We start from the raw sequence: 13,499 nt of genomic DNA, 5'->3' as shown, positions 1-13,499 counted from the left end.
TTTGGTTACTGATTCAATCTCTTTATTTATAGGTCTCTACAGATACTCTGTTTCTTCTTGAGTCTGTTTTGGTAATCTGTGTCTTTCTAGAAATTTGTTCATATAATTGATCTAATCTGTTGGCATACAATTGTTCATAGTATGCTTATCTAATCCTTTTTATTTCTATAAGATTGCTAAGTCCCACTTCCATTCCTGATTTTAGTCATTTGGATCTTATTTTTTTTCTTGGTCAGTATAGCTAAATGTTTATTTTCTTGGTCTTTTCAGTGAACCAACTTTCAGTTTCATTGGTTCTCACTATTTTTCTACTCTCTGTTTTGTTTATGTTCATTCTGATCTTTATTATTTCTTTGCCTCTGTTAGCTTTGGGTTTTTCTTTTTCTAGATTGGTGGAAGTTTAGCTTACTGATTTTGAGAACTTTCTTTTTAAATGTATGCCTTTACAGCTTTAAATTTCCTTCACTGCATCCTGTAGGTTTTGGTATGTTGTGTTTTTGTTAATCTAAAAGTATTTTCTAATTTCTCTTGTGATTTCTTCTTTGACCCATTGGTTATTTAAGGTTGTATTGGTTAATTTCCATATATTTATGAATTTTCTGGATTCCTTTCTGTTGCTAACTTCTTACTTCATTCCATGTGGTCAGAGAAGATAACACTGTGTGATTTCAGTCATTTTAAATTTATTGAGTATTGCTTTGTAGCCTAACATGTAATCTGTCCTGGAATATGTTCCACGTTCACTTGAGAAGAATGTGTATTGTGTTATTGGGTGGAGTGCTCTATAGATGACTATTAGGGCTAGTTGGTTTCTAGTGTTGTTCAAGTCTTTTATTTCCTTGCTCATTCTATCCATTATTGAAAATAGAGTATCATACTCTCAAACTGTTATTTGCTGGACTCTATTTCTCTCTTCAGTCAGTTTTTACTTCTTATATTTATAATTGTACCTTCTTAATGAATTGACCCTTTTATCAGCAATAATGTCCTTCTTTGTCTCTTGTAACAGTTTTTAACTTAAAGTCTATTTTGTCTGATATTAGTGTAGTCACTCCAGCTCTCTTTTGGTTACTGTTGCGTGGGGTATCTTTTTCTATCCTTTTACTTTCAGCCTATTCATGTCTTTTAATCTAAAGTGAGTCTCTTGTAGATAGTGTATAGTTAGATCATTTTTTAAATCTATTCTGCCAATCTCTGTCTTTTATTTGGAAAGTTTAATCTATTTGCATTTAATGTAATTATGGATAAGAAAGGACTTACTCTATTTTGTTATTTTTTTCTATATGTCTTACATTTTGTTCCTTAGTTTCTCCATTACTGCTTTCTTGCGTGTTAAATCGATATTTTCTAGTGTACCAATTTAATTCCCTGTTGTTTCTTTTACTATATACTTTTGAGATATTTTCTTAGGGGTTCCCTTCCTCCAGTGATTCTACACAGCTAGTTCGACCCTTTGGAATCACCAATCTAAAGGATTTTGGTGCTGAATCTTTTTGTAAAGACAGAAACCTTTCCATAGTGTGAATAACTATTCCCTACTATATCTGTTGTAGTCTGAAGTCTGATGTCACACATTGTATTTTCTAAGAGTGTAGTACATTGAATAGAATGCATATCAGGGAGAAGGTAAGCCAGACATGGCCCTTCAGGAGAAAAGAGCCAGAAAGGAAGCCCTTCCTGTCGTGGGCAGTGGGTGTGGGTGTGTACAGTACCACCATGTTTCTTTTTCAGCTCATCCTTGGAATCCCAGAACAGGCCTTAAGTCTTCTCCACATGGCCATTGAGCCCATCTTGGCTGACGGAGCTGTCCTGGACAAGGGCCGTGCCATGTTCTTGGTGGCCAAGTGCCAGGTGGCTTCAGCTGCTTCCTATGATCCATCGAAGAAAGCGGAAGGTAGGAAGCCATACAAAGGTTGTTCGGCAATACTAGCACAGAAAACTTCAGAAATGTAGGACCCAGAAAAAGAAATTCTATGTTCAAGTTTCACGTGGCATTTCAAATGCTTTCACGTGCATGCTTGGTACAAAGGTTGAAGGCAAATGAATGGTTATTTACCCTATAGAACCAGGCACAGGGCTGGAAATCAGGATTAAAGACCTTTATTAGCCTTACTGTAGTGTATTTTTTTCTTCTCATAGAATTGAATATAAAGGTCTCTGGCGTATGTTAAGTCAATAAAAGTAGATATCAAGTTTTGTAAACTCAATGTGAAGTGTTGAGTCAAAACGTGGTATTTTCCCCCACTTTGCATCAGCTCTGGAGGCTGCCATTGAGAACCTCAACGAAGCCAAGAACTATTTTGCAAAGGTCGACTGCAAAGAGCAAATCAGAGACGTCGTTTACTTCCAGGCCAGACTCTACCACACCCTGGGGAAGACGCAGGAGAGGAACCGATGTGCAATGCTCTTCCGGCAGCTGCATCAGGAACTGCCCTCTCACGGGGTGCCCTTGATAAATCATCTCTAGAGAGAACGCGACGCTGGGCCACTGTGCAGAGTATAAGATTTTGGACTGTTTACACTCCCTCCTTCCACATAAATGATGTGTTTGGTGTCTGTCTTGTCAATAAACTGCATTCTGATTCGTTTGTCTTATTTTGCTGCTAGAATATACATATTTGTTTTGTTCTCCCTTTTCCTTTTGATGGCAAAGGACACCAACTTCTTGTTAATAAACCGCCGTTAGTGTAAGTATTAAAGATTATGTTCTTTCTGGGCAAAATTGCCAGTATCTTAGTAGAAACTGTGCGTACCCTCCTTCATTATGTAAATGCGTTTACGCAGATGCTCAGGCAAAACCCCTTTGGGCAGCAGTAGATCTCTGTAGGGGTCAGCGCAGGTTTCCCTGCGGCTGGAATTTCCTTCTGAAGCATCACCGCCTTGTTGGATCGCATGGTGCTTGTGGACCCGTGCGTGCTCGTGAGTACGTGTTGATCCCGGACTGGAGTTAAAAGAAAAAGCTCTGTTCATGGTTTTTGAATCAATGACAGAAAGCATATTTCAATCACTTTTGAGGTGTTGGCTTTCTTGTATCTTCTGCATGAGTATATTTTTTTCTGTATTTAACTATATAAATGGGGGACGACGATACCTTAAGTCTAGAAATTCATCATGAATAACGTGATTATAAATTAAGAAAGCGTCTGAAGCTCAGAGGTGTATGGATGCCACCACTCAAACAGTGTATATAATTGACATATCTCAGTGCTGCAATTAAGCAGAAGCTGGTTATTGCTTTGTTCAAGAACTTAACGTTATCCTTGATTGTTCATGGAAAAATCTCAAAACTGACAATACACCAACCAAATTTTGCAGCTTCTATCATTGGCTCTTTGTTAAATTCAAACCTTCTGATGAAAAATCATTTATCTCCAAAGCTCTTTGAAACAGTGTAAAACAACTCCCACTCATTAGGGTGCGTCTGCTAGCCAAGACAGCTGCTCGGGAAACAAGTGATACAAGGTAAAGATAAGAGACACTAATTGGTATGTTGATGTTTAAAAATTTTTCCTAAAATTTCTTTGAAAGGTTATATATGTAGAGGGTAAAAATTAAATATTCTTAAAGGCTGTATAGTAAACAAGTAATTCTTCCTCCCAGGAAGTTGCCACATTATCAGTTTCTTTTTATTCTTCCAAATACATTATTTTACCTGATGTCATTTTTGGTCAATGTATTTAAACTAAGATCCTTCTGAATGTAAGAAGTGATCTTAATCACTCTGCCTCAGTGTAAGAAGGTCCGGGAGATGGGACAGAGTTGCTCAGCTGACCCCTCAGGTATCAACATTAAAAACCAGAAGTCGTCAAACCTGGCTACATCATTTGTAGGACAAGTGCAAAGTGCAAATACAAGGCCTATATATTAAGCAGAGCCTTACACCAGGTAGGGGGCCCTTCTAAGCATAGAGCCCTGTGCAAATGCCGGTTGCACACCTGTGAAGCCAGCCTGCACCCTGCTCTCAGCTTATCCTGGAAGGACTGAATCCAAAGCTAATAAAAAAATCTGTGGCTACCTGCTACCTGCGACAGATTTGTTGTCTGGGGCCCATCTCTTCCTGGAAGGAATCGTGGGTTAAATGGCAAGTTTGAAACAGAGTGACCCCCAAACTCTGAACTGTCTGGGTTACAGATAATTGGCTTTTTTCCTGGTGGAGCATTTGGTGGGGGAAGGGAGAGTCAGATGTACAATTATGGGTGGTTTAATGTAGGGGTTTAAAAATTGATGATTTGGTTAAACAGGGAAAGGGTTTAGTGAAAGAATTGCAGCTAAATAGCCAGTGGGCATTTGGGTCTATGCTTGAGATCTTGGGGTACACTGCCAAAGAGGAAGAGAAGAAAGTTATGGTGACCTGAGCCAGTGGCTTGGCAAGGTGGGAACTCTACCTAGAAGATTTGGTGTTGAGTGTTTTTCCAGCCCTGGGGCAGGTGGGAACAAATAACACAGTGTGCCCTGTTGTAAGTTATTTAGGTACATTTAATCTTCATTACAATCCTAAGAGATAGGCAATAAGCATTAATCCCATTTAACAGATGTAGAAACAGGAATAAGAAGGTTCAGTGATTTGCTCCCCCCAAGGTCACATAATGAGTAGGTTGAGGTTGCAGAGCTGGGAATCCAACCTAGTAATTGGTGCTTTACCCTAGAGCTACCTGTTCCCTGAGTTTTGAGAAGTACTGCACTGTTATTGTGATTTTTTTTTTTTTCAGTTTGTGGAACACATAATTGATCATCTCAGTTGTCATTTGTGCATTATCTAGTGCCCAATATTGGCCAGACACAGTGCTAGGAAACTTCCCACCTACCGTCTCCAATGCTTGTAAGCTAAATGCCATTTTACAGATAAGAAAGAAGCTGAGCCCCAGAGATTTGGCCTGCGCCAGCCCCCACCAGTAAGGACCAGTCAGGATTCTTTCCCTGTGTGACAGGCTGCCCGACCTCCTTTCTCATCACCAGACTGCTGTTGTGTTCACCTACGTACCTTGACTACTTCTACCGGTTCAGAGTGTTTCAAATTTTGTCCTTATGTTTTTGAGTGGTTACACTAATTCTGTTCTTTCTTAACGGTACATCTAAGACAAATGAACTTCGTCTCTGCCCCAGCCCCTGACTTCCCCTTTCATGCTGTTTGTTGTTAATTTGGGGGACTAACAAACATATTCACTGCCTGCTGAATGGAAACTGCTCAGGGTCTATTTTCCCCCCAGCATTTTTCTACTGTTCTGTTGAATGGGAAAGAACTTAACAACTAAAGTACACAGTGTGATTAATCCTGACATTTCTACCTGGATTTTCAAGGTTTGGGGGGTGGAACCTTTCAGTGAACAACTTGAGTGGAACACAGAACAGTTCAGAAAGGAGAAGACAAAGCCTTGGCAGGAGCTGAGGATGCTGTCCTAATGGCTGAGATAATTTAAAAATCTTGGTCTTTTCAGCCCCTTCCCTGTACTGTCCAACTTTTCTTAAAAAGACTCAGATGCTTTGTTTACTTATTTTCTTGGCAATCTGTGTTGGCACAACAAAATCTGTTTGCCTAGAATAAGTTTTTCTGATATTCTTGGGGGAGAAACCTCAAAAAGCAAAAAAAAAACAATTCTTATTTTCATATCTCTAAGAAAATGGTCTCCTTGAGAGGGATGATTCGTATCACAAGAAGGGCGGAATATCAATGAAAGGCAATTGTGATGTTCTCTGCTTTGTTCTAATTCACTTTAATAAGAAAGGCACATCGTTGATGGGGTTTTTAGCTCTGTGCTAAGTATATTAATAGCACCTGTGAGCACTTATGTGCCAGGCACTGAGCTATTATCTTCGCACACAATTGTATGTAAACCTCAAGCCGAGCCTGTGAGCTAGGTTTATTATCCCCATCCAACAGCTGATGAAACCAAAGTCACTATCCAAGGCCACCGGGTGGTAACTAGTCAAGCTGAGATTTGAACTAGGCCTATCTGACTCCACAGTCACTGCTTTCACACAGTGTGGAAGGTAAACGCTTCAGATGTGGTACTTACCTTTACTACAGGATTGTATAGCTCTGGGCAAGTCAGAATGCATGAGTAAAGAGTCAAGAATAAAGAAGTCACAGTGGCGGGGGGAGGGGGGTTCACACAGTGTGAGGGATATAAATGATAAACGTCTAAGTTTTGCTTTGTCTTGTGCACCTGAAACTAATTAAAAAAAAATAAAAATAAATAAATAAAAAAAAGTCACAGTGGCTGAGCATCAGATAAATGGTATGGCCTTGCTACAGGAGATGAAAGAGGGCAAGGAGGGCCTGGGTCACAGCATTTCAGGAACTTCTTCCAGAAAGAAGTCGATTATGGGCTAGAATTAGGATTTGAATGGGTACTTTCTTACCATTCTCATAATTGGCTTCTAACTTTACACAGCTGTACTTATATCTATGTTCCTGCCTGTTAGCTAGTGTTCTAATAAAACAGGCAATTTAGTAATATGATATAAACATATGGAGTTGTATATTTTAACAAGTCACAGGAAAATACATCAACCAATATCTATTTGGTTTCTTTAGTAAAGCATGGGTTGTCAAACTATTGTCCATGGGCTGAATCTGGCATGCCACCTGTTTTTATATGGCTTTCTAGTTAAGAATGGCTTATACATTTTAAATGGTTGAAGAAAAATGAAAACAGTATTTTGGGACACATGAAAATTATATGAAATTCAACTTTCAGTGTTGTAAATAAAGTTTTATTGGAACACAGCCATGCCCATTCATCTACTTTTGTCTGTGGCTGTTAGAATGGCAGAGAGTAGCTACAACAGACACCATATGCCCGCAAACCCTACAATATTTACTATGTGGTCATTTACAGAAGTTTGCTGATCCCTGTCATAGAGTCAGAAATGTTCAAAATACCCCCATCAGACCTAGTACACATTTCTGGGGAGAAAATAGAAAAATACAGAACTAAGCATCCACCATTCAAAATTGTTAACATTTTGCCATTTGCTTCAAATCAATTTATCAATAAAAGGCAAAAAACTTTACAACATCCATCAAATGACTATAACACGTTTCATTTATCCAGTCCCCTGATGATCATTTAGCAGGTGTCCCCAGGTTTTCATTATTCCCAACAAATGCTTGCATGTTGAGTAACATCAGGACGGGGTGGTCATCCTAATTGGAACTCCCCTGCAGCCTGGAAGGAGCCAAACAGAAGGGCACTGAAAATCCACCCAGTTGATAGGAGGGCTTTGAACCTTTAGTTAATGTGGCCCTTGACTCCCTTCTCAACTCTTGATTCCCCTTTGGCTGTTTGGCAGGGTCGGTGAGACAGTCCCTGAGTAACTGCCGGTTCAGGACCGGGTTTCTTAACCACCCAAAGCCGGCAGGTCAGGCAGCCCTTGATGTAGGTCTTCTCTCCCCCACCCCCCCTGCAGCGCTGTTACCCCGCTGGGAGGCCATCCACACACTTAAGTTAGACTCCCGCAAAGTAGGGCACCCAAAGGGCTCCAATGTTCACACCAAGCATCTAAGCAGTCTTCGGGAAAAGCCTGACTTCTTGGGTTTCGTGTCGTTAGGTACAACCAGGTGGAGTGGGGATGGGGAAGGTACACGGTCCGCCGGCATTTACTGCGGGCCCTAAGCAGTGGTCAGCGGTTAGGTGTCAGCGCGGGGGCGGAAGGGGGTTTCCCCGAGTGGGTGTGCCGCTGCCTCGGGGGAACTTTCCGCGACTCAGCCGCCGCCCTGCAGTCCCCGCGTTTGGCTAAATTAAGCTAAATCAACCGAGGGTGGCGCGGCCGCCGCGGGGGGAACCCCGGCAGGTGCGCCCAGTTGCAGCGCAGCCTCCGGGCAAAGTTGCAGCGCAGCCTCCCGCGCCCGTGCGTCGCGGCGGGTCTCTGCCCACCTCGCGGCGCCTCCCCCACCTCCCTGCTCGCGGGGCCGCACTCCCCTCCCCTCCCCTCCGCCTCCTCCCCTTTCTTCCTTCTCCTTTCTTTCCGCCTCGCGGGTACTTTGGTCTCCGCCGGCTCCCGCCTCCCCGCCCTCCCCGGGGCCGAGCGGCGGGGGCGCGCCGAGAGCCGCGCGCGGCGGACGCGGGCGGGGCGGCTCCGCGCCTGGGTTTCCAGCGGCTGCGGCCAATCCCCGCGCAGCCCGCGGCGGCGTCGCGCCCCAGCCGGGACCGGGCGGCTCCTCCCGCCCTCGCCGCCCGCGGGGCCGCGCCGAGCTGAGCCGGGGACGCAGAGCGCGGGAGGCGGCGGCGGCGGCGGCGGCGGCGGCGCGGAGCCCAGGTGAGCTGGGGGGAGCCGGGCCGCGGGCAGAGGAAGCAGCCGCCGCAGCGTCAGCGCCCTCGGCCTCTGCAGGCGGGGAACCACTGCCGGGGTCGCAGACAAAGCCCTGAGGCCAACCCCGTGCTCCCTCCACCGAGGGGTCCCCATGTGCGTCTCCCGACTCCCCGCCACGTGGGGGACGAGGTCCCCTGCGCCCCTTCCTCCGCATCCTTGGAGTGCCGGGGCCTCGGGGTTGCCGCTCGGCTGGGCCGCGCCCGGCCCGGGATGGCAGGGGCGGTCCCAGAGTTTGGAACCGAGGTCACCGGGGACCGGGGCAGCCTGGAATCTTGGAGGCGGCCTAGGCCCACGCCTCGTGTTTGACAGGTGGGGGAAACTGGAGCGCGCAGGGGAGGAGAGGGCCCGTGGACTGGGTGCACCCCACCTACGCACCCCGCTCGCTGGTCTTGGGGGAAACCCGGCCCTGAGGGGATGGACACCAGGCGGCAGGACCCTAGGCCAGCCGCTGTGGGGCCGGGGACCGCAGGCTGCCTTTCCATGGCCGGCTCTTTGCTTTCGCCCCTCCCGCCTCCCCATCTCTCGGCCGGAACCTCTTAGGCTTGGTCCTTTTGACCTAAATTCACCTCGGGCCGCAGCACGCTGGGCATGCAGAGAGGTAGGTGTCTTCACTGGCACCCTCTGCCTGACTCTTCGGGCAAGGGGATTCTGGGCTCTACCCGCTCACCATTGGGTCTTGGTGCTTGCGGTTCACTCGCTCCATCCTCGAGCTTTTTCCTGGCTTTCCCACCCCCTCCGCTGCCCAGTTTGGGAAGCAGGGTGTTTTCACAGCTCTGCCAACTGCCCTGGTGCTGTCACTTGCCGCTGGAGAGGGTGCACCTCAGCCCCTCCTGTCTCCCCCAGAAGATTGGGCCCGGGGGGTGGCGTTTGGGGGGCGGGGAACTCAGTGCTGTCAGAAGAGGGGGGCACGCTGGCCTCGGGGTGGGACATTCAGTGTGTCCAGTTCCTTAGAGGCAACTTTTGCCTTTCTCAGTCTGGTAGTCCCCACAGCCACACACAGAGAAACTTTATGTGCCCTAACGCTGTGCAGCCATTTGTTACTCCCCTCTTCTGGCTCTGCCCCCAGAGGACAGAGAAGCGGATAGCTCTTTGTCCCCATAGGTGCCCCTTGTCCCTAGGGGGAGGCAAGGGCTCAAACAGGGGGAGGGCTTTGGGGGAGTTAGATCCCTCCACCCAAACCAGCCCTCAGAAACATGCAGTTTAAGAATAAACAGTGTATATGCTCTGCAAATGAAGCCTCTTGGTGAGCCTGGACCCTCCTTCCATAATGCTGCTCATAAACCTTTCCTATATAGAAAGCAGCCATTTGTGGTGAGAGCACATGTCATATTTTTGTAATAAAAATAGCTACCATGTGATGAGCCCCTAAATACTATGCTATGTGTTGCATGCATTCTCTCATTTAATGACTACCAAAATTCTGCGAGGCTGAGATTTTTATCCCCACTGTAGCGATGAGGAGATTGCGGCTTGAAACAATCCTGCAGTGTTGCTAGGAGTTAGCCTCATTTTATGGAGGGGCTCAGAGAGGTTAAGTAACTTGCCCGGGGTCACACAGCCAGCCCAAGTATGTTAGGTCCTAGAGCCTTTGCACTCTACCACCTGTTCTAGAGCAGGAGCCCTTGCTAGGCCACCCTCAGTTTCTTGAGTCCAGATTTGTTTGCAAAACCTGCCTATTAGGGCACAGATCTAAGGAGGCATGGTGGTGATGCTGAGCACCATAGGCTTTTCTTTGCTCCCTGGGTTGTTAATGGGCTGGTCACCAAATATATTTACTAATAATGACGTAGTAGCTCTCATCAAGGGTGGTCCTACCTTCCTGGCATGTGTTTGGAAAAGTGTGGGGGTGAGTTTTTGTTGTCAAAATGATGACTGGTTTTTTGTTTGGCAGGAGGTGGGGATGCCAAATGTCCTGCAAGCAGGCCAAATCCACGGCAGACGTGGAGAATTGCCCTGCCCTAGATGCCAGGAGTGCTCCTGTTGAGAAACCCCAGGAGGAATAAGTGCTGTGGGAATGAAGGAAGCAGAGGGCAGTGTGGGTTCTGGAGAAATCCTTTCTGGCTGGCTGAATCCAGGAGGCTCCCTGAAGGAGGTGTCATTTGTGCTGAGCCTTGAAGGATGGGTTAAAACGTAGAGATTGGATGGGAGAAGGAGGGGAGGGAGCTAAGACAGGATGACCTGGCAGAGGAAACTTTCTGCAGACTCCTTGAGAGCCTAAGCCTGGATCCAAAATGGGCTGGTGGGGGGGAGGCACCTCTCTTAGGCGAAAGTGATGGTCTGGGTGGGGTAGGCCAAGCCTGATTTCAAGGCATTTGGGCCCAGATGTTAACATGGACCACAGAGTCGCCCTTACCCCACTGTGAACCCATTTTATGGAAGGGCTCAGAGAGGCTAAGTAACTTGTTTAGGATCACTGGTGACTTTCTCCTGGCATGCCTTCTGGTGGCTGTGGGGAGCATATGGTTCCCATTTCCTTTCCTGATCCAGGAGATTTGGGGCAAACGTTATTTCAGATTTTCCTTTGTGTCAGAGGGCCTTGTATTGCTGGTTTTCCGCAGATGTTTTGCTCTCCCAGTAGCTCCTCCCTTTGGACCCAGTTAGAGGGGCCTGGCTCCATGGCTCTGCAGCGGTCTTCACCCTCACTTCTCTGGCTTCTTTTGTGGAGGTTGAGGAAATGACATTTCCCTTGTGGAATGGACTTTTCTTCTTTCAGGCTATTAATAATATGGGACCTTTTGTGTCTGGCTTCTTCCATCGAGCATAGTATTTACAAGGTTCATCCATGTTGTAGAATATATCAGTGCTTCCTTTTTAAGGCTGAGTAATATTCCTTTGTGTGGATGGACCACATTTTGTTTATCCATTAATTTGTTGATTGGCACTTGGGTTGTTTCCATCGTAAGGGCTTCTTAAGGTCACTTTATCCATTCCTCTGCCTCTGCAACCGCCAATCAATAAACCTCTGGGCATGAAACATTATTTTGTCACTCCATTTGCAGGAAGAGGGTGATGGAAGAAAGGTTCTCTAAAATCAGTGGGGGATCAGCTTTCCAGAACAAGGTTTTCGGGACTCCCTTAATTTCACCCTCACCTACTTCTATGCAAGAACCCTAGCTCCCTTCTAAGCCCCTCCCCCCCAGGGCCATGCACAAGCAGTACAGGTGTGATCTTCAGCGAAAATCTTGATCCCATGCAGTTCCATTCTCTTCAGACACCATGATTTGTTAAATGTAGGTCCCCATGTGATTTCAGCAGTGTATATTTTGTGAGACTTTTTCCAGGTAAGTAAATCCACAAAGCAAAGAAAGCCTCACCAGGCAGATGGTGCCCTAACCCTGTGGCCAGGCATGCAGTCAGCTCCGGTCTCTCCTGATAGCTTTGCCAGGAATGCCCACCAAGGACTCAGGTGCCCCTCAACCGCTCCCATTTGACCGCTGGGGGAGGTGGAGCACAGAAAGGAGAACAGGGTCTTTTCAGAGCATTGACTGTGAGCCATGCTGTGTGCTGGGCACTTTCATATAGAGAATGACTGTACAGCTACCCTCTAGGTAGGCTGTGGTGGCTCCATTTTATGGATGAGAAAATCAAGGCTCTGGTCCCCTGGGATCTGTAGGATTTCCTGACAGGCCTTGCAATGCTGAGTTCTTGAGTCTCCCTTGGCCTTCGCTTGCTGATAAAGGATACCCCATTTTCTCAGCGTGTGGACTCCGCCTTCTCCAGGAGGTTATGGCGTGGAAATAATTTCCAAATGGTTTTGCTCTCTGAAAAATGAGTTTGAATGCTTGGATCCCTTCCTTAACCAAACTGAAAAAAAAGAAAAGAAAATATTTTAAAAGGAGGTGAGTTTGGTGAGACTTCATAGGGAAAACCCCAGCTCTGGCAATCCCTGCTGGGGGATGTTAGTAACCAAAATGGGGAAGGAATTATTTTAGCCCCTGATGTTTTCCATTTCAGTCGTGTTTGTAGTTGCCCCTGAATTCTTTTTATTCAATTATGAAACATTTTAAGCACAGAGAAAAGCCAAAGTTTTGTTGACTGGCTCGTGTTTTTGGAAGGCTGGAAGGAGGCCCAGGAGGTGATGGAAAGAGGGCAGAGCAGGGCGCCCGTATTACTTAGCTCTGGCTCTGGCACCCTGACGAGCTTTCACTGAATCCACACTTTTTGGGGGCTGGTGACAAGCCCTGCCCTGGGAACTGAGGGTGTGGGGGATTGGTCCATTCCCCTGAGGAACTCCCAGGCAAGCGGTCTGTGAACTGTTGGGGAACGCTTTGGAAAAGATAAATGAGTCTAGCAATTTTCCCTTTTGAAAAGGAGAGAAAAAAAATTCCAAGAGTCCGTGGTGCCCCACCCCACCCCATCCTGAAAGCTGTTGGGAAACTATTTTTAAGTTGTCTCTTTTTATCCTGGTGGCTCCTGTAAATAGTTGAGAGATGGCTGTAGGAGAGAGAAAAATGCTAATTGCATCCTGTCCCCTAAGGAAATGGGGGTTGGGGGGCGGCCTGGACACAAGGTAGGAAGTGAGTGGGGGCGGGAAGGGGCGTTGGGGGTGGTATCAGAGAGAAGCCTCTGCTGGAGAAGTTTGAATGGGGAACCAGTGGTTTGTGTCAGGGGCAGGGTGTCGAGGAAATGGTACCTCCCTATGCTGCCGTAAAGGTACTTGGGCATTTTGCCTTCAGTTCCTCTGGCGAAAAGATTTCATTTGGATTCATCCCAGACAGTTCTCCCACCCCCCGCCTGGGTGCAGGTGTGGGGGACAGGGTTGGGTCCCCAGAGCCCGCTCCCAGCCCCTCTTTGCCCCTGCCTGTGGTTGCTTTGTGCTGGAGGCTGGGGAGGGAGGGAGCTAGATTTAGCATCACCTCCAAGCCAGCAGAGAAGAGGGTAGGAGGAGGGCTGTGGGTGGGCCGGGCAGGGTGCCTATAGATGTGGGGATGCCCCCCCCCCCCCCCCCCCCGGTTTGCTAAGCTGCAGAATTGTAGAGGCAGAGTCTTTTTCTTTTCATTACAAGTTGCAATGCCAGTTTTTCCCCTGCTTCTTCCTTGGGTTTGTTCAGTGAAAGATTGGGAGGGATTCAGTGGGAGAAGAGGAAGTAAGATGGTTCCTACCTCCCTTTTCCAAATGCCCCCACCCCCACCCCACCCACGCATTTGCACTTCCTCACTCTTCAAAGTGGGGCCACCAGCGCTCAC

The 13,499-nt window shown here is 47.0% G+C and overlaps 2 protein-coding genes across 7 annotated transcripts in view; both read left to right on the top strand.

Moving 5' to 3' along the window:
• Nucleotides 1-2,595, top strand: part of ANAPC5 (anaphase promoting complex subunit 5) — a 32,109-nt gene extending 29,514 nt beyond the window's left edge. For all 3 annotated transcript variants that reach the window (XM_019734087.2, XM_074321742.1, XM_019734088.2), the window contains 2 exons: nt 1,732-1,894; nt 2,256-2,595. In XM_019734087.2, coding sequence (XP_019589646.1) covers nt 1,732-1,894; nt 2,256-2,467 — 375 coding nt within the window. In that variant the 3' untranslated portion in view covers nt 2,468-2,595. The remainder of the gene's footprint in view (nt 1-1,731; nt 1,895-2,255) is intronic.
• Nucleotides 2,596-8,069: 5,474 nt separating this feature from the next.
• Nucleotides 8,070-13,499, top strand: part of CAMKK2 (calcium/calmodulin dependent protein kinase kinase 2) — a 46,963-nt gene continuing 41,533 nt past the window's right edge. Inside the window, exon 1 of one of the 4 annotated variants that reach the window (XM_074321760.1) lies at nt 8,070-8,259. The gene's annotated coding sequence lies outside the window, so the exon portion shown is untranslated. The remainder of the gene's footprint in view (nt 8,260-13,499) is intronic. The other 3 variants (XM_074321759.1, XM_074321758.1, XM_074321757.1) reach the window with 3 other exon arrangements.

This window comes from Rhinolophus sinicus, linkage group LG16 (assembly GCF_036562045.2).
Source record: "Rhinolophus sinicus isolate RSC01 linkage group LG16, ASM3656204v1, whole genome shotgun sequence".
Taxonomy (NCBI): Eukaryota; Metazoa; Chordata; class Mammalia; order Chiroptera; family Rhinolophidae; genus Rhinolophus; species Rhinolophus sinicus.
Note: the sequence above shows the minus strand (reverse complement) of the source record. Positions and strands in the feature narration are given on the sequence as shown.